At 50.7% G+C, this 20774-nt stretch overlaps 1 protein-coding gene and 1 non-coding gene across 2 annotated transcripts in view; one reads left to right on the top strand and one right to left on the bottom strand.

The window, feature by feature from the left end:
• Nucleotides 1-628: 628 nt before the first annotated feature.
• Nucleotides 629-20774, bottom strand: part of FRMD8 (FERM domain containing 8) — a 30700-nt gene continuing 10554 nt past the window's right edge. The window contains exons 7-11 of the mRNA XM_006149892.3: nt 18373-18591; nt 15938-16061; nt 14642-14785; nt 8003-8195; nt 629-2464 (exon numbers count right to left, since the gene is read on the bottom strand). Coding sequence (XP_006149954.1) covers nt 2346-2464; nt 8003-8195; nt 14642-14785; nt 15938-16061; nt 18373-18591 — 799 coding nt within the window. The 3' untranslated portion in view covers nt 629-2345. The remainder of the gene's footprint in view (nt 2465-8002; nt 8196-14641; nt 14786-15937; nt 16062-18372; nt 18592-20774) is intronic.
• Nucleotides 2840-2945, top strand: LOC114008024 (U6 spliceosomal RNA). The gene has a single exon (XR_003549590.1). It is a non-coding gene; the product is annotated as a U6 spliceosomal RNA (small nuclear RNA).

Genomic DNA, 20774 nt, shown 5'->3' with positions numbered 1-20774 from the left:
ACAAACCCCCAAGATGAGAAAACTTCACTCCGGAGCTGGCAGGTGGTATAGTGGTTAAAGACACTGGATTTCCACATGGCTGACCATGGTTTGAGTCCCGGACCTGGTGGTTTGCTTTTGTGCTTTCCCCCCATCTCTTTGGTCAAATTAAAAAATAACAACAACAAATGAAATTAAATAAATAAATAACTCAATTTTTTTTTTTGGGGGGGGAGAGGTTTTTGCTATAGGGCACATGTGCTCACCAGAAAGACAGAGAGAGAGACAGAGAGAGACAGAAAGTGAGAAGTCACCCTCCATGGGGGATGGCCATGGCACAATCCCTTCTCCTCCATTCTCCTCTTGAGATCTTGGGCGCACACACACGCGCGCCCCATGTGAGTTTAAGCCACCAGGTCCGGGACTCAAACTGCGGTCAGCTACATGGGAGTCCAGCGACATAGCCATTACGCTAACTGCTGGTCCCAATAAATAAATAATTCTTTAAAAAAAAAGAAGTTTAAGAAAACCCAACTTCCCTCCAGGTTCTCCCTTAGTGTTCGGCTAGGCCAGCCCCGAGGGCGTATACCTGGCTGCAAGTTTAATAACACGACCCGTGTTATTTCACAGCATAAACCATTCCAAAGTCTGCTAGAAACAGATTTTATTATTAATAAGTCACATGGTACAAAAGAATGAGAACATTCAAAGGGCATTTAGTAAAACACTGCTTTGTCCCAAAGGGCAGGCAGAAAAGGTTAAGGCACAATGGATGGTTAAGAGCTATGAGAAAGAGGCTGAAGAGTACAAACGTGTCATCTGAGCGCACACAAATACACGCACGCCACCCACGTCACACATGCTGTCTGGTCCACCCATCAGTGAGAACTGACCTGCAATCAAAACAGTGAGACAGGTAACCAGATGGCTGGAGCCAGCAGGCTGGAAGGCTGAGGTCAGTTGACTCCAGGGAGGGAAGATGTGGCAATGGACACCTCCCTGCAGCCCTGACAGTTCAAAAGGCTGGCTGGGGACACCTCTCGGGCCTTTCTCCCCCTGCGTACTAACAAGTAACAAGGTCCCTGTCACCAGGAGGCAGGCCCACCCTGAACTGCCTGGAGTGCTCACCAGCTGGCACAGGGAGGGAGCGCTGGGGCAGAAGAGGCTAGCTTCCTCTCCCCCGGTTTTCCTTTGGAAGGGAACACAGAACAATAGCTTGTGCTGATGGGACTGCCTCCTTCCTGTGGGAAGTCCCCGAAGCCACTGTGAGGACCTCCACCCACCAGGAGGAGCCTCAGGGCTGGGAACACCCACTTCTTAGGGGCCCAGCTCCGTGGGAAAAGACACAGGAAAGGCGGGGAAGCCCAAAGCCAAGCACTCATTCCAAAACCGCCTTTCCGGTACCCCCAGAAAGAAGAGATTGTCTTGTGTCGCTGGGGTGGTCCTGGGTGTGGGCTGGCCCCAGGGACACCCACGGCGCTGTCTCTGGAGGAAAGCCAACAGCTCTGAGGTTAGTGAGGACGTGTCCTTGAGTTGTCCTGCAGTTCACAGGCCTCAGGGAACCAAAACAGATGAAAAGGGACTGAAAGGAAAACCTGAGGCCCCAGAACACTGGGGTTTCTATGAGGGCAACACCAAGGGGGTTTTGGGAAGCCTTCCCCAGATGTGGAGGGTGGGTCTGGTGGGCCTGGCGGTCCAAAGGACAGTCACTCCCCAGCATAGTGACTTTACCGAAGGCTAACAAAAGGGTCCATTCCTTCTGGTCAGTGCCTCCTGCCCAGAAGGGAGACCTGAGCGGAATCCTCTGATCCAACCCTGCCCTGCTCCCTCCAGTCCTAATTCATCCAGGGAGGTGTGGCGGGGGGGCTCTCACCATCCGTTTCAATCCAGGGAGGCCCTCTCCGGCCCTCCTTAGAGTGCCATGCAGGTGGAATGCCAGCAGAGGGAATGGGGGGATGTGGTCACCAAGGTCCAGGGAGGAAGGGCCACACACTGGACTTGCAGCCCCAAGCTCTACTCCTCAGTCCCCTGCCATCAGAGCTGCCACTGGTCACTTCAGAGCATGGGATACTCTTGAAAGGGGCCTGCAGGTGTATCTTTGGGTGGGAGGAGAGCCGGGGCCTGATCTCCTGGTCCTGAGAGAGTAGCTGGGCCCAGGGTCCAGGAGAAGAGAGAGTAGGTTGTAAGAGGGATCCTGCAGGAGGCCCCGCAGCCAGCTCTGCATGGCCCGGGCATCGTCTCAGGCACAGAAGTCACTTCTCCATGGTCTGAAAGTATTTCCTGAGGCAGCCCTCCTCCCCAAGACTAAGGCAGCCTGGCCTTGGACTCTGAGGGAAGACAGGGCTGGGCCTGGTTGGGGGCCGCCCTCAGCCCTGCTCCAGGTTGTCAGTGGGCTGCACCACTGTGTAGCTCCCCTGGCCCAGCGAGAGCTGCCTGCTGAAGAAAGACGTGGTGCGCTTCGGTTTCACCCGCTTGATGCCCTGGCCTGGAAGAGAACAAGAACAACACTGAGGAGGCAGCTCTCTCCAGTGAGAGATCCAAGCCCCAGAGAGCGGGTCTGGCTGCAGCGGGATGGCTACTTCCGGGCCCTGTCTGACTCAGCTCCTCCTTCAAACCTGCTGTCTGAGCTTCAACACCTGCCCCCAGCTCTGCCCCAGGGACAGGAAGGATGGGGCAAGTGGCTGCCTCACAAACCCTAGCATGGGTTTGTGTCTGACGCTGGGCCAGCTGTGCTAAGGGGCTTTTGCTAACGCTGTTCAAAACAGACCAAAGAAATAAAATATCTGCAACATACACAACTGATTAAAAGTGAACCTCAATAAGATAAAAGAATCCTCATGGGTTAGAAATATCAAGCCAAGTGCTCGCTTCGGCAGCACACATACTAAAACGGGGACAATACAGAGAAGATTAGCATGGCCCCTGGCAAGGACGACACGCAGATTTGTGAAGCATTCCATATTTTTCAATAAAATGTGGGGGGAAAAGAGGAATGGAAAGCAACTGTAGATACCAGAGACAGTATGGGAGGAGGGTGGGAGATGGCAGAGGATAAGAAATAGGGGAAGAAAAAAAAGATATATATATCTTTAAAAAAAAAAACAGGAAATGGGACCAGCAGTTAGCTTAATGGCTATGTTGCTGGACTCCCATGTAGTCGACTGTGGTTCATGCCCCGGACCCGGTGGCTTAAACTCACGCTGGGCGCATTCTCCTCTTCCGAGAGGAGAATGAAGGAGAAGGGATTGCAGCATGGCCATCCCCCCTGGGGGGTGATTTCTCGCTTTCTGTCTCTCTGTCTCTCTCCGCCTTTCTGGCGAGCTCACGTGCCCTATAGCAAAAACCTCTCAAAAAAAAAAAAAAACAGGAAATGGAAATTTACTTGTTGATGATAACATGTATGAGTAAGCCACTTTACAGTGTATTCTGGGTGGGAAATCACATTTTGTATGCTGTGATGACGTTCAGTGAAAGAATGTAAAATAAATAAATTAAAAAAGAAAAATCAAGCCAAGGTGACCAGCAGTTAGCATGGTGGTTATGGTGTTGGGCTCCCATATAGCCAACCATAGTTCAAGTCACAGACCCCGCAGCTGTAAAATCATGCCAGACTTGTGAAAAAAGACTGCAGTGTGGCCATCACCCCTGGGGACTGATTTCTCACGTTCTCTCTCATTGACTCTGGTAAGTGAATATGCCCTGTGGCAAAAACATTTAAAAAAAAAATTGGGGGCCAGCAGCTGGCGTAATGGCTATGTCACTGGACTTCCATGTAGTCGACCGCGGTTCAAGTCCTGAACCCAGTGACTTAAATTCACACCGGGCGCATGTGCGTGCATGTCCACGAACCTGAGAGGAGAATAGAGGAGAAGGGATTGCAGCGTGGCCATCCACCATGGAGGGTGATTTCCTGCTTTCTTTCTCACTGTTTCTCTGTCTTTCTGGCGCGCGCACGCACCCTATAGCAAAAATCTCTCGGAAAAAATTCTCTCTCTGTCTGAGAACAGTGAGACCCATTGTGGATGAGGGTGCAGAAGGCTGATGGAGCTGCTCTGTTCAGAGAACAAGTGGGCACAACCTCTTTGGAAGGCAGCTGTGCATACTCTTAAACCCAGCAAGTTCATTTTAGGAATTTATCTTAAGGAAACAGTTCAGATTCCAAATAAGGATTTAACTACAGGTCTGTGGGTTTTTGTTTGTTTGTTTATTTTTAAGTTTCTGAATAGGGCAGAGCATGTGCGCTTGCCAGAGACAGAGACAAGGAAAGTAAGGTATCACCTACCCATGGGGGATGGCTACACTGCAATCCCTTCTACTCCATGTTCCCCCTGAGATTCTGGGTGCACAAGCACACAAGCCTGGTATGATTTTCAAACCTCCAAGTCTGGGACTCGAACAGTGGTTTGCCATGTGAGAATCCAGGGCCGTAACTACCATGTTACTTGCTGGCATCTTTTTCTTTTCTAAAAAACTGTCAGAGGGTGTATGTGCTGGCTAGAACTGAAAGGGGGAAGCACTCCCCCCAATGGGGTGTGGTTACGCCACAATCCCTGCTCCTCCATCTCCCCATCTTGTCAGAATCTTGAGCTGGCATGCTTTTCAAGTTGCTGGGCTGGGATTTAAACCTTGCAGTTAGCCATGTGGGACCCAAATTCCTTACGAGGCCAGGCCAGTTAGCTGTTTATAATACAATAGCTGAAAACTAGAAATAACTCTACTGTCCAAAATAGGGAACAGTGAAAACGACTGTGCTACCACCAAGTCGAGGAACGACCCAGCCATGGTAAACAGCATTTACAGAAAACTCTGCTTTGGGGCCAGCCTGTAGCCCGGCAGTTAGGGTGGCAGGACCCCACGTGGCCTACAGGTGCATGTGTGTGCATGCCCCAAAATCCCAAAGAGGCAGAAGTGGAGAAGGAATTTCAAAATGATTATACCCCATGGAGGGTGCTTTCTCACTTCTCATCTTTCTCACTCTCTCTGATGAGTGCACATGCCCTCTGGCAAACTGAAAAAAAAAATGCTCACCTTTTTTTTTTTTTTTTTTTGCCATACAGCAAGCATACTCACCAGAAAGAGATAAAGTGAGAAATAACCCCCGAGGAGGGGTGGCCACATTGCAATCCCTTCCCCATTTTCCTCTCAGGATTTTGGGCATATATGCACGTGTGCCCGGTGTGATTTACAAGCTGCCAGGTCCAGGACTCGAACCATGGTTGGCCACGTGGGAGTCCACTGGCATAACCCCTATGCCACCTGCTAGCCCTGCCAATACTTGTTTTTTTGATTAGTTCAAATCCATGGTTTCAAGTCATGGCTTGAAACACACTGGGTGCATGTGTGTGAATGTCCAAAATCCCAAGAGGAGAATGGAGGGGAAGGGACCATGGCATGGCATCCCCCTTTGGGGGGTGATTTCTTGCTTTCTCTGTCTCTCTGGTGAGCACACACACCCTATAGCAAAAAATCTCTCTCTCTAAAAAAATAAATAAATAAAAAATAAAAATTTAGGGCTGGATGGTGGCACAATAGTAAAATGTGATGTTCTATAAGGGAGTCCCAAATGGGCAGGTTAGTGTCTGGGGACCTCCTTACGTATGCTGAGCACCCAAGTGCCTATTACCTGGGGCTGGCTGAGGTAGTGGGCTGCAGTGTGAGGACCCCACTGGGGGTGGTGTTTCTCTCTCTCATTCACAGACACTACATAAAAAAATTAAAACAAGTTTTTTAACTATGAAAATTTATGCAAATTACATGCTCATTGGTAAATATTTAAATGCAACAACGTACAAAGGAAAAAGTAAAGGTTACAGTGATTTTTAAAAATTACTTATTTAATTTTACTTATTATTATTATTTTTTAAATTTGACTGGGAGGAGGTAGTGAGAAAGCTAGCCTCCAGGTCCAGGACTTGAACCATGGTTGGCCATGTGGGAGTCCAGCGCCTTAACCACCACACCACTTGCCAGCCCCAAGGTTATGGTGATTGATCATCATAGATAGGGGTCTCTCCCTCCTTACACACATGGACAGGTTCTCCTAATGTTAACATCTCCTATTACTATGTCAAAGCTAAGAAATGGGGGCCAGCAGGTGGCACTGTGGTTAAGGAACTAGATTCCCACATGGCCAACCATGGTTCGAGTCTTATATCTGGTGGCCTGAAAATCACACTGGTGCATGTGCATGTGCGTGTGTGCCTAAAATCCCAGAGGAAAAGGAAGAGAAGGGATTACAGTTTGGCCATTCCCAGCGTGATACTCAAGCTGCCAGGTCTAGGACTTGAATACTGTAGTAGGCCATGTGGGAGTCCAGCAATGTAACTGCTGCGCCATCTGCTGGCCCCAAATAAATCATTCTCTTTTTATAAAGAATTCTTTATTTTATTTTAATTAATTAATTAATTTCACATTTCACAAGTGAGAAAGAGAGAAAGAGAATTATTAAAAGCCGGGACCAGCAGATGGCATAGTGGTTACGTAGTTGGACTCCCACATGGCTGACTGTGGATTAGTCCCAGACCTGGCACCCTGAAACTCACACTGGGTAAGTGTGCATGCATGCCCCAAATCCCGAGAGAGTAAAGGGACTGTACATGGCCACCCCCCAAGGGTGATTTTCTGTCCTTCCAGTGAGAACACACACCCTATAGCAAAAAAAAAAATTTTTTTTTTTTTTTGGAGAGGTTTTTGTTATAGGGCGCGTGCACTCGCCAGACAGAGACAGAGAGACAGAAAGCGAGAAATCACCCCCCAGGGGGGATGGTCACGCTGCAATCCCTTCTCCTCCGTTCTCCTCTCAGGATCTTGGGCACGCACGCACATACACCTGGAGCGAGTTTTAAGCCACCGGGTTCAGATGCGAACCGCGGTCAACTATGTGGGAGTCCAGCGACATAGCCATTACACTAATTGCTGGTCCCCACAAAAAAAATCTCTGGAAAAAAAAAAAAAAGTTCAGGTGGGACCAGCAGGTGGTGTGATGGTTAAGGCGCTGGACACTCCCACATGGCCGACCATGGTTTGAGTCCCAGATCTGGTGGCTTGCTTTCCCATTTTCTTTCTATCTGTCTCTGGTCAAATTAAAATAAATGAGTGAATCAATAAAATTAAATAAAAGCAATTATTTAAAAAAAAAAAAAGCTAAGAAATGGAGCAGTGATGCAACGGTACAATGCGACACTCTGAGGGCTAGCAGGTGGCACAGTGGTTACATTGCTGCACTCACATGCCCAACTACAGCTGGAGTCCCAGATCTGGTAGGCATGCAAAAGCCGAGGAGGAGAATGGAGAAGGGATTGCAGTTATCCCCCGAGGGGGATGGTTTTTCACTTTCCCTCTCACTGTCTCTGTCTCTCTCCATGGAGCATATGTGCCTTATGGCAAAAACCTCTAAAAAGAAAAAAAGAAAGAAAAGAAAAGACACTGTGTGAAGCAATTCTAGGTGGGAAGTTGCTGATTTGTGTCTGGAGACCTCCTTGAATATCCCAGGCATGTGCCCTTGACCTAGGCTGGCAGATGCTAGGTGATAGCAGTGCCAAGACCCTGATGGGGAGGCTTCTCTCTCTGACTCAAGAAATGAACTTAGAAGAAAAGAATAAAAACCTAAAAAATGAGCACTGGTACAGTATTACTAACTAAATTATACAGACTCTCGGACTTCACTCAGTTTTCTTTAGTGACATTTTCCAGTGTCTTCTGTCTAGGACCTGACCCAGGATACCTGGCACTTAGGGTACACATTTTTACCAGACGCGCTGACTTCCACAGGATGTGGCCCCGCTGTAAATCAACCCACACCTTCAAGAGCAGACACTGGGGAGTTTCCAGTTTTCCACCTCCTGGACAATGTGCAGTGAGAAGGGACAGAAGAGGCTTGTGTAGCCAAGGCCCAGGCTCTTCTCAGTCAGCCCCTGCCAGGTGGAGGTCAACCCACCCAGGGGCTGGATCTGCAACTCCCTGCCCTTGGGAGCTCCCTGGGGCGTGCCCGTGTGTGCGCACTCACACACGGGGGGTGGCTTACCGTCTTCCACGTAGTCGATGGTGGAGAGATGCTGGATTCGGCTGCACACCACGCTGCCTTGCCTCCGCAGCACGGGGCGCTGAGTGGGAGGAGGTGAGGAGCCGGGCCCAGAGACACCTTCCTGGGGGACAGCGGGCTCGGCAGCCTGGTTCAGCTCGATGCAGTACTCGATGAGGCTACTCATCAGTTCAGCCTGTGGGGGAGAAGGGCCCAAGTGAGGTGCAGGGGGACCCCCGCCCAGGCCCAGCCTTTCCACACCTGCTGCCAAGTGAAGTGCATCAGACCCAGGGCGTCCTGCCCTCTGGTGGTGGTGAGGGGGGAAGCAGACGTGGGGCCTACATCTTCTCTTGGGTAAAATATGTAAGGAGCTGTGTGACAAATGTATTTATAAGACAGTCTGGGATAAAGCAAAACTCCAGGGATAGCTAAGGGAAAGTGTCAAAAACAGGTCTAAAGTCAGAAAAGAAACATACAACATTTTTAAAAAAGACAAATGAAAAACTGACAAAAGACTTGAAGAGTTCATTTCTCAAAGGGGCTGTCCAAATGGTGAATAAATATGTAAAACGGTGTCCAATTTCATTAGTCAGGAGGAAAATCCAAATTAAAACTCTAAGGAGATGTTGAGGTAATGGAAATCATGTTAATAAAAAAACAGGCAAGGGCCAGCCTGTGGCCTGGTAGTTTAAGTGGCTGGATCCCACATGGCCAACTGTGTAGTTCAAGTCCTGGACCCTGCACTGGGGAAAATGCCAGGCACGTATGAGTGCGTGTCTAAAATCCCAAAAGGAGAATGGAGAAGAGATTATGGCATGGCTATCTTCTCCAGCAGGTGACTTCCTCACTTTCTCCCTCTGTCTCTCTATGGTGAGCACGCAGACCCTATAGCAAACTTAAAAAAAAAAAATGCATTTTATTGTAAACTATATCTCAATAAGGGCCAGCAGGTGGTATAGTGGTTAAGGTGCTGGACTCCCACATGACTTGCAGTCCAAGTCCTGGAACCAGAGGCTTGAAACTCAGACCAAGTGTGTGTATGTGTGTACTCAAAATCCCAAGAGGAGAATGAAAGGGAAGGGAGTATGGTGTGGTCATCTCCTCAGGGGGAGTGATTTCTCACTTTCTATCTCTCTCTGTCTCTGTCTCGCTGGTGAGTGCACACACCCCATAGCGAAAATCTCTCTCTCTCAAAAAAAAAAAAAGTATCTTGATAGAGTTGATTTAGAAATAAAAGCTGGCTAGCAGGCGGCATGGTGGTTAAAGCGCTGAACTCCCACATAGCTGACTGTGGTTCGAGTCCTGGACCTGGTGGCTTGCTTTCTCCCTCTCTCTCCATCTCTCTCTAGTGAGCACGTGTGCCCTATAGCAAATTAAAAAATAAATTAAATAATTCTTAAACATATATGATAAAACATAAGGAGACAACATTATTCATTGAACATAATGACTAAGATCGACAATGGAGCCAACAGATGGCATGGTGATTAAGGGTGCTGGACTCCCACATGATTGACTATGGTTCGAGTCCTGGACCTGGTGGCTTGCTTTCTCAGTTCTCTTCTCTCTTTCTTTCACTCTGTCCCTCACTAGTCAAATTTTTAAAAATTTAAAAATAAATAAATAAATAAAGTTCAATTAAAAACAAAAAGATCGACAATACTAAATGTGATGGAGCAGCTTCTAGCTTACTGAGCTCCAGCTGCAGAAGGGGTGTAAGTGATTAGGTCTCTATACCATGGCTCTACAAAGCAGACATCCCACAAATCCACTGGTGGTAAAGCACCCAGGAAGCATCTGGCTACAGAAGCCGCTTGCAAGAGTGTGCCCTCTACTGGAGGGGTGAAGACACGTCATGGTGACAGGCCGGGTACTGTGGCACTCCGTGAAATTAGATGTTATCAAAAGTCCACTGAATTTGATTTGCAAACTTCCTTTCCAGAGTCTGGTGCGAGAAGTTGCTCAGGATTTCAAAACAGATCTGTGCTTCCAGAGCACAGCTATTGGTGCTTTGCAGGAGGCCTATTTGGTGGGCCTTTTTGAAGATACCAACCTGTGTGCTATCCATGCCAAACGTGTAACAATTATGCCAAAAGACATGCAGCTAGCATGCAGCATACGTGGAGAACGTGCTTAAGAATCCACCATAATTTCATTGTTAAAAAAAAAAATTTTTTTTCTCTTCCTTCTATTATTGGTAGTTCTGAATTGTAGATTTTTTTTCCCCCATGGGGTCAAAAGGTACCTAAGCATATGATCGCGAGGTGGAAAACGGGACAGAAATTGGGTACTGGCAGTTTTTCCACTTTCATTTGTGTGTAGATTTTTAATATAAATGCAGGGATGTAAAGCATCAATGCAAGTCAAAATGTTTCAATGAACAAGTTTCAGCAGTTCAACTTTATAACGATTATAAATAAACCTGTTAAATTTTTCTGGGGAAAACAGAAGATATGGAGCAACAAGCACTCTCCTCTACCACCGACGAGTGTAAGCTGTCCGAATGCTTTGGAAAATTGGCGGGATCTACGAAAGCCGAACATGAGCCTACCTCACGCCCAGCAACTCCACCCCTAGGTGTGCGCTCATCTATAGATACATGCGACAGGCCCAGCCTGGTGGCACAGTGGTGCTGGAGGCCACGTGCTGTCTGTCGTGGCTTGTGGGCCTGAAAATGTGCCTGGGTACAGGTGTGTCCAAGATCCTGACAAACTGGCGGGCTAGGGAAAGGAGATCGCAGTGGACAAGACCTCATCACGGGTGCTCTTGTCTCTTGCATGCGCATGCACTTTCTATCATACGAGGAAAAAAACTTAAAAAATAACCACTGGCAAATTCATACAGCAACACAAAAGAATAGACCACTGCCACTCGTTTTGTTTTTGTCTCTGTTTTGAGAGATTTTTGCTACAGGGTATGCTTGCCAGAGAGACAGGAAGTGAGAAAACACTCTCTGGGGGGATGGCCACACCAGTGTGCCTGGCTTGAGTTTCAAGCCTCTGGGTCTGGGACGTAAACTGCGGTCGGCCATGTGGGAGTCCAGAAACACAACCATTATGCCATCTGCTGGTCCTAGACCACTGCCACTTGTGACAGGATGAATCTCATGCATATGACACAGAGCTTAAAAAAAAGACAGAAAAACAGTATATACTGTAGAATTTTTTTTTAAGGTTTTTGCCATAGGATACATGCACTTGACAGAGAGACAGAGAAAGTGAGAAATCACACCCCGGGGGGAATGGCCACACCGCAATCCCTTCTCCTTCATTCTCTTCCCAGGATTTTGGGTACGTGCCCAGTGTGTTTGAAGTCACCAGGTAAGCCATGTGGGAGTATGGTGACATAACCACTACACCACCAGCTGGCCCTAAAATTCACTTTTTAGAAGTTCAAAAATGGGCAAAATAACTCTGGGGTAGTAGGCATGAGGATGGTGGAGTCATTAGTGGGATGCAGTGATAGGGAAGGGCCTCAGATGTCTCCTGGAGGTGCTCTATTTCTTAATCTGTAAGGTGTTACATAGGTTTATTTACTTTGGGAGAGTTTGTTCAGCTATATATACTTGAATTGGACATATTTTCTATGTACTTACAAAAAGAGGCCCTGGCCCAGCTGCTATGGCACAGTGGTAATGCAATGTCTGCAAGGCTGGAAGTCATATGGTCAGCCATGGGTATGAGTCCCCGGGTTGACCTGAAAACTTGCCAGGCACACTCTTGGGCACCCAGGATCTTGAGGAACAAGAGTACTAGGGAAAGGGGATTGTGGCATGGAGAGACCCTGCTGAGGGTGCTTTCTCTCGTGTGCATGCATACACTCACATGTACACTCACACACGACCATTAAAAAAAGAGAGATCAGGGTAGAAGGCATGTGGAGTGAAACGTGCTGAATGCATGACACTAAGGAGCCTTCCCTTCATGAGAGGGGGTTAGCAACAGCACCAGCCTTACGGAACCTCAAGGACAGGGAAAGGACACAGGCTGGTCAGCATCTGGCAAGCCCACAAGGAGCAGTTGCTACAACTGCAGATGCCACCACCTGGCCCAGAATCTGCAGACCAGGCCTCCCAGACTTGCTGGGGAAGCACCCATTGTCCTCAGGCGCTTGGCCGTGCTCTCACCTCTTTCTAGCCAGCGAGAGCCTCCAGGAGTCTAGGACCCCTTGGGCATTGGGTCCAGCCTCCCACCACCCCGGTGTAGGTAACGTCCACCTCTACCTGCTTGGAGTAAATCTTGAGCAGCTTGTTGACAGGTGTGCCCTCACTGTCCCCATCGAACTCCAGCCACAGGATGGGTTCCTCCTCCTCTGGAGCAGTGTGGTCCCAAGATAGCTCCTGGAAACGCAGGCCTAGCAGGACGTGCTGACCAGTGAGAGAACAGAGCAAGGCATGGGCCCCCTAGGCAGAAATTTGCTCCCCATTCAACCCCACTCTAGCACCACCAGGAGGGGACAGTTGACCAGGGTGTTTGCCTCTTCAAGACCAAGTCTCAGGGCTGGCAGGTGGCGTGGTGTTTAAAGGCACTGGACTCCCACATGGCCTACCATAGTTTGAGTCCCATACCTGGTGGTTTGTTTTCTCACTTTCCCTCTCTCTCTGATCAAACTAGAAAATAATAACAATAAAAATAAAGCTAAATAGGGACCAGCAGTTGGTGTAATGGCTATGTCGCTGGACTATCATGTAAGTTAACCACGGTCCGAGTCCCGGACCTGGTGGCTTAAACTCATGCTGGGCGTGTGTGTGTGCATACCCAAGAGCCCAACAGGAGAACGGAGGAAAAGGGATTGCAGTGTGGCCATCCCCCTTGAAGGAAGTGATTTCATGCCTTCTGTCTCTCTGTCTGTCTCTATCTTTCTGGCAAGTGCACGCGCTCTGTAGAAAAAAATCTCTCCCCCAAAAAAGCTAAATAAAATAATTCTCAATTAAAAAAATCCAAAGATCAAGTCTCAATTCATTCATTAGGTTCTGTCAAGAGAGGAGTCCCAGCTTTCTTTCCTTTTTTTGAAGATGTTTTTGCTATAGGGTGCATGTACTCACCGTAAAGACAGAGACAGACAGAGAGAAAGCGAGAAATCATCCCGAGGGAACGGCCATGTCGTAATCCCTTCTCCTCCATTCTCCTCTCGGGATCTTTGCACGCACGCACACATGCCTGGCTTGAGTTTGAGCCACCAGGTCCAGGACTCAAACCACAGTCGACTATGTGAGAGTCCAGCAACGTAACAATTACACCATCTGCCGGTCCCAGGAGCCCCAGCTTTCACTGGCGCCCCATGGAGGGGGAGCTGAGAAGCCTACCATGACACTCATTACCAGCAGGTCAGGCCCTGACAGCTGGGAGTCACGTGGAGGAAGACACAGGAGAGGGGGAGAAGGCCTATTATGTGAGACCGGCATACCCTGTCCCAGGCTACCCACGGGCCAGGGGAACCAAAAGGTCTGGGCGAGGATCCCTACCCCCTTCTCCTCCACAGAGGTATCTCCAGGCACCATCCTGAGTAGCTGAAGGCAATACCTTCTCCCTACTGTAAAAAAAAAAAAAAAATATATATTGTAGAAATCCTTTTTTTTTTTTTTTTTTTTAAGGTTTTTGCCATAGGATACATGCACTTGACAGAGAGACAGAGAAAGTGAGAAATCACACCCCGGGGGGAATGGCCACACCGCAATCCCTTCTCCTTCATTCTCTTCCCAGGATTTTGGGTACGTGCCCAGTGTGTTTGAAGTCACCAGGTAAGCCATGTGGGAGTATGGTGACATAACCACTACACCACCAGCTGGCCCTAAAATTCACTTTTTAGAAGTTCAAAAATGGGCAAAATAACTCTGGGGTAGTAGGCATGAGGATGGTGGAGTCATTAGTGGGATGCAGTGATAGGGAAGGGCCTCAGATGTCTCCTGGAGGTGCTCTATTTCTTAATCTGTAAGGTGTTACATAGGTTTATTTACTTTGGGAGAGTTTGTTCAGCTATATATACTTGAATTGGACATATTTTCTATGTACTTACAAAAAGAGGCCCTGGCCCAGCTGCTATGGCACAGTGGTAATGCAATGTCTGCAAGGCTGGAAGTCATATGGTCAGCCATGGGTATGAGTCCCCGGGTTGACCTGAAAACTTGCCAGGCACACTCTTGGGCACCCAGGATCTTGAGGAACAAGAGTACTAGGGAAAGGGGATTGTGGCATGGAGAGACCCTGCTGAGGGTGCTTTCTCTCGTGTGCATGCATACACTCACATGTACACTCACACACGACCATTAAAAAAAGAGAGATCAGGGTAGAAGGCATGTGGAGTGAAACGTGCTGAATGCATGACACTAAGGAGCCTTCCCTTCATGAGAGGGGGTTAGCAACAGCACCAGCCTTACGGAACCTCAAGGACAGGGAAAGGACACAGGCTGGTCAGCATCTGGCAAGCCCACAAGGAGCAGTTGCTACAACTGCAGATGCCACCACCTGGCCCAGAATCTGCAGACCAGGCCTCCCAGACTTGCTGGGGAAGCACCCATTGTCCTCAGGCGCTTGGCCGTGCTCTCACCTCTTTCTAGCCAGCGAGAGCCTCCAGGAGTCTAGGACCCCTTGGGCATTGGGTCCAGCCTCCCACCACCCCGGTGTAGGTAACGTCCACCTCTACCTGCTTGGAGTAAATCTTGAGCAGCTTGTTGACAGGTGTGCCCTCACTGTCCCCATCGAACTCCAGCCACAGGATGGGTTCCTCCTCCTCTGGAGCAGTGTGGTCCCAAGATAGCTCCTGGAAACGCAGGCCTAGCAGGACGTGCTGACCAGTGAGAGAACAGAGCAAGGCATGGGCCCCCTAGGCAGAAATTTGCTCCCCATTCAACCCCACTCTAGCACCACCAGGAGGGGACAGTTGACCAGGGTGTTTGCCTCTTCAAGACCAAGTCTCAGGGCTGGCAGGTGGCGTGGTGGTTAAAGGCACTGGACTCCCACATGGCCTACCATAGTTTGAGTCCCATACCTGGTGGTTTGTTTTCTCACTTTCCCTCTCTCTCTGATCAAACTAGAAAATAATAACAATAAAAATAAAGCTAAATAGGGACCAGCAGTTGGTGTAATGGCTATGTCGCTGGACTATCATGTAAGTTAACCACGGTCCGAGTCCCGGACCTGGTGGCTTAAACTCATGCTGGGCGTGTGTGTGTGCATACCCAAGAGCCCAACAGGAGAACGGAGGAAAAGGGATTGCAGTGTGGCCATCCCCCTTGAAGGAAGTGATTTCATGCCTTCTGTCTCTCTGTCTCTATCTTTCTGGCAAGTGCACGCGCTCTGTAGAAAAAAATCTCTCCCCCAAAAAAGCTAAATAAAATAATTCTCAATTAAAAAAATCCAAAGATCAAGTCTCAATTCATTCATTAGGTTCTGTCAAGAGAGGAGTCCCAGCTTTCTTTCCTTTTTTTGAAGATGTTTTTGCTATAGGGTGCATGTACTCACCGTAAAGACAGAGACAGACAGAGAGAAAGCGAGAAATCATCCCGAGGGAACGGCCATGTCGTAATCCCTTCTCCTCCATTCTCCTCTCGGGATCTTTGCACGCACGCACACATGCCTGGCTTGAGTTTGAGCCACCAGGTCCAGGACTCAAACCACAGTCGACTATGTGAGAGTCCAGCAACGTAACAATTACACCATCTGCCGGTCCCAGGAGCCCCAGCTTTCACTGGCGCCCCATGGAGGGGGAGCTGAGAAGCCTACCATGACACTCATTACCAGCAGGTCAGGCCCTGACAGCTGGGAGTCACGTGGAGGAAGACACAGGAGAGGGGGAGAAGGCCTATTATGTGAGACCGGCATACCCTGCCCCAGGCTACCCACGGGCCAGGGGAACCAAAAGGTCTGGGCGAGGATCCCTACCCCCTTCTCCTCCACAGAGGTATCTCCAGGCACCATCCTGAGTAGCTGAAGGCAATACCTTCTCCCTACTGTCGATGACATGCACGCCCTCCAGGCTGATGGCCACGACCACTGGCTTGCGCCCGCCCCGGTGCAAAAAGCCTTGGGCCGGCTTGTCGATCTCGCCGTGGAAGAAGGCACACCTGGGAAGGGGACTGGTGTCAGCCTGTCTCCAAGCCTGTGAATGCTTAAGGAGGTCTGCTCTGGACCTGTTCCAGGCCCCTGAAAAGTTTAAGCTCTTATGATGACTGAAGACTGAACAGAAACCTGCAGGGGCAGGGGCACTGAGGAGGTTTCCTAGAGGGAGTGGCACCTGAGTTAGTCACAGAGGGTAGGAGGCTCAGACAGGCAGGAGAACACACGGGTTGGCAGAGAAGGGCAGGAACTGCCTGCAGAGGGGCATGTGTGCTCAGGTGTGGGGCTCACAGGGGTTCTCAGGCTGGGGGCCTGGGGTTGAGGCTGCTGGAGTGGTCAGGCCACCTCAGGACCAGGAAAGCCAGCAGCCCACTGTCCAGGACAAAGCTGAAACTTGCTGGGAAGCACAGAGGCGAAGGCAGCCTAGCGGAGTGGCTTTAGGGCTGGGAACTGAGAAAGCATGCAGTGGTCATGGGGCTCCAGCCCGAGCTCCTACCTGTCCTACTTGGCCACAACCTCTCCCACGTTCGTCCTTGCTTTCCTCCCTCATCCTTCCGCTAAGCCAGAGCTGGCGATCAATCCCACTGCCCGTGCAGACTTGCTACCTTGAGCTCCCAAGGGCAGTCGCACTTTGGCTCCCTGTTCTAGAAGACACCTATACCACCCTTGCACACTGAAGCAGCCGGAGGAGTGGCCAGGCACCACCAACCCCATCCACTCTTCACTCTACTGGATCACCCCCGTCAGCACACACATGCTGTCACTTCGCCTGATATAAAAAGCCCTCTGACTCCACTGTACCCACAACGAACTGCTCCCTTTCTTGACTCCAATTTATAGTGAAGCTTCTTGGAAGCTGGTTATACTCGCTGTCTCCCATCCCTCTCCTCCCTTCCCGCCACCCACTCCCCCCTCTGCCAGGCTGGAGGTTGGTCTCAGCCAGGTGAGCACAAGCTGAATGTGACCCAAAGCTGTGCCCATGATCTTGACTTATGGAAACCCTCTCCCTTGTGGCTCCACCTGAGTCCCCTCCTAGCCTGGCCTACACTCCGCTCCCAGGCCACCTCTCAGGGCTTCTGGCTCCAAACACCATCCACCTATTGAGGATTCTCCAACTACTATCTCCAGCTCAGACTATCCCTCCAGTTCTAGACCCAAAACCTAAATGCCCACCTGCAATCACCAGCTGGGTAGCTAACAAGTGTCGCAAAATCAACACATCCAGGGGGCCAGCATGGTAGTTAATGGCGCCAACCATGGTTCGAGTCCTGGAACTGATGGCTGGCTTTCTCGCTTTCCTTTCTCTGTCTCTCTCTGGTCAAATTTAGAAATAATAACAATAGCAAATTAAATAAATGGATATTTTTAAAAAGTGAACACACCCAAAACCATGTTCCAATCTTCCCCATCTCCATCTCAGTGGCTAACTCCATCTGTCAGTTGCTCGGGCCTAAATCTCAAGAGTTCCCTCTGCCTCCTCTCCTTCGCCTCTTCTATGGCACATCTACCTGGCAAACTCTGTTGACTCTGTCCGTAGAATGCCCCTTGAATCTGACTACCTCTCACTGTTCTAAGCATTGAGACAGCCCCACACCTGCTTCTTTCTTTTGTTAAATTTGCCAAAGGGTATATACACTAGCTGAAGAAAGAGAGAGGGAAGGAGAAAGTGAGACAGAATCTCATGGGGAATGATCACACTGCAATCCTTCTCCTCCATTTCTCCCTCCTCAGGATTTGGGGCATGCAGACACTTGCACCAAACATGTTCTTCAAGCCACTTGTCTGGAACTTGAGCCATGTGGGTGACCCTGTAGGATCCAGCCACGTTAACCACCAGGCTGCAGGCTGGCCCAATACAGCAACCTTCTTTGGAGCACTGTCACACCTCCCTTGGTCTGGCTGCCACCTGAACCTTCCTGTAGTCTATCCTATCTCTAGCTCTATACTTTTCTCTCTCTTCCCACTAGAACATCAGCTTTGCCAGGCAGGGGTCACGGGGTCATCTTCTCCACGAGGTCCCTCAGTGCCTGAAGAGTGCCCAGCACGCCTGCTGCACAAGCTGCTGGTTAGACGTGGACTGCGTGAGGAAGGGAGCTGGTAGAAGGGAAGGTCAGCCAGGCCAGTGACCAAGTGACTGAGGCAGGCAGGAGGTGGCCTCGCCTGTGACAGGAAGAAGGGGAGGACAGGTGTCCAGCTACCACTGCTGAGGAAGGATAGAGCACAGCTGGGGCACAGGTGGGCTCACTGGTTGCTGCACCAGCGAAGCCGGAGCTGGGCTGCTGAGGGCAGTGACAGGGGCCACGGGGCATGGCTGCTCACCCGTAGAAGGGCAGCTCATGGCACTTGAGGAGGTAGGAGCGGTAGTGTGTAGCCAGGGCGGCCTCGCGCTCACTGTCGGCCACATCCTTCACCTGGCGGTAGGCGTTGAGCAGCCCCTGCTCAGCTGTCCCAGCCTTGGCCCCACGGCTCCGGAGGGAGGAAAGGAGACCATGGCCCCTCTTACAAAGGTGGGCAGGGAGGAAGGAGTCCAGCTTCTCCCTGTAGAGGAAGGAAGATGGGTGCTAAAGACCCCAGGGTAGAGGGGGCACGGGAGGCACACGGGGAAGGTGGCCAGGCTCGGGGAACCACCAGGGCCTTCTTCTGACTGGACAGTGACCACCACTGAGATCCCCACTGCTTCCATCCTGCGGGCTAGTCAGCCTGGTGCATAGGGCCAACCTCGCCAGGTGAGGCTAGGGATGGACAGCCCCCCACGTAAGACGGGCAGCAGAAGGCAGCAGGCTGCCCAGAGAAGGGGCCACACGAGCTACTGTAAGGGGCCTGTGAGGGGAGACACCAGACAGAGGTGGCTCAGATCTCCACGTTGCTCCGAAGAGCAGGCTCTAGGGTCAGCCTGCCTCTGTCACGGCAAGCCAGGAGTGCCGTCCCTCTCTGTGCCTGCTTCATCTGCAGAGTGTGGGTGGTAATGCCTCCACCTGCAATGGGTGACAGCCATCTCAATCCTAAAACACAAGGCACTTCCGGTGCAGGCCTGGGTTGGGATGAGAACCAGTTCAGGGTCGATGCTCTGCCTGCCTAGTCCTAGGAAACCACGTAAAGTCACTCTTATTCTGGACACCAGGACCTGGCCCTACCTTCCTATATTTCCCACCTGTCCTGCTTCAGCTGGTGGCATCCCTGACCTGTGACAAGGGACCCCCACACTCTTGGCCCTGCCTCCTAGCCCTTCCAGCCTCCTCTTGGTCAGCTGCCATGGATCTAGCAGGAAACTCACAGAACACCTGTGAGGCAGCAGATGGGACAGAAAGGGTGTCACCAGGCCCAGTCTTCACTCACAAAAAGAAAGGGAACACCCCAGCATGCCAGGTACTACCCCATCCTGCAAGGGCACGCTGATGCTCAGGATGGCCAGGTGAGGCCCAAGATGGGAGCCAGGTCTGCAGCCTTGGGGCAGAGGTGAGGCCTGAGGGTTGGCCAAGACAGAGCTGAGAGCGGTCCCTGCAGCCAGAGCCAAAGTTTCAGAGCAACATCTTGGCACAACTCAGGGCGGGTGGGATTTTGGAACCAGAACTTTCAGTTGGTGGGTTTGTTTTAACAACTTTTTGGGTAAAACTGGTGGGGGGTGGCCTAATGCTCTCTTGTCCTACCAGATAAAGGTGTCAAACCCCCAACCTATAGCTAGCCGAGGGTCCTCCTCCTCACACACGCATCCAAGGTAGGAAAGAATCTCAGCCCTGGCACCCCGGTCTCCCACCTCAGGCAGCCAGCGATTCGCTTCCTTGTGTGAAAAACAAGGCCACGGACCCCTGCTTGCTCAGGAGGGGGCTAGCCTGTGCCAGCATGCCTACAGTTACACATCTCACTGTGAGGCTTCGTAACACCAAACACCCCCCATACAGGGAGCGGGCAGCTGGTCGGGGAAAGAACTTGTGCCGGCTGGAAAGGTCCAACCGCAGGGACACGAAGCAGGGTCTCTAGGGGGTTGCCCACCCTTCTCAGGGCCATCATGGGCAGTTCTGTCATCTGTTCTACAACCCTTCTCCCAGCAGTAGCTCCCTCTCATCACGTAAATCCCCACTTTCAGTCCACAAAGTCTGTGCAAGACTCATGGTGGGCCAGAAGGGACATTTAGGGCAGCAGCCGATTAGTGGCCTGGCCACAGTGTGCTCTTTGGGTGGACCTGAGACCAAGGAATGAGTATCAGAGTGAGTCTGAGGACTCTTCCAGAGTCCCTGTACTGAGCTGGGACCAAACCTCAGCCATTGTGGACCTGTCTGTTGTAAGAGCCAACAAAGCCTCCTGCATTTACATGGTCTAAGCTGGGTTTGTCGCCACTAGTAAGAGAACAGATGTGCTCATCGCGAGGGCCAGGACCCATGGCCACCAGCTTCAAGCTGGTTCTGAACCCAGGGTGGGCCCTGCCGGGATCCAGCTGTCAGTCTCCCAGCCCAGGGTGCTGTCTCTGTATATCTCTCTCCTCCGACATGGTCAGGGTGAGGGGGAGCCCCAGCTAGGAAAAGCCTGCCCTTCAAGTACGTCTTCACTACAAGGATTTCTGAACCTCAGGGTCATCCTTGATGGAGGTCACTGACTGGTCTGCTGCTGGGTAAGACTCAACCCTCACCACCCGAGGCCCTGTTGCCCGAGAGGCGTGGGAGGTAGAGCCACGCTTAGTGTCAGGGACGCACCCCATCCCTGGGATGTGGAACTGCGCTGAGCTT

This window comes from Tupaia chinensis, unplaced genomic scaffold (assembly GCF_000334495.1).
Source record: "Tupaia chinensis unplaced genomic scaffold, TupChi_1.0 Scaffold000273_1, whole genome shotgun sequence".
Classification (NCBI taxonomy): Eukaryota; Metazoa; Chordata; class Mammalia; order Scandentia; family Tupaiidae; genus Tupaia; species Tupaia belangeri.
The sequence above is the reverse complement of the archived record's forward strand: the minus strand, read 5'-3'. Positions and strand labels throughout refer to the sequence as shown.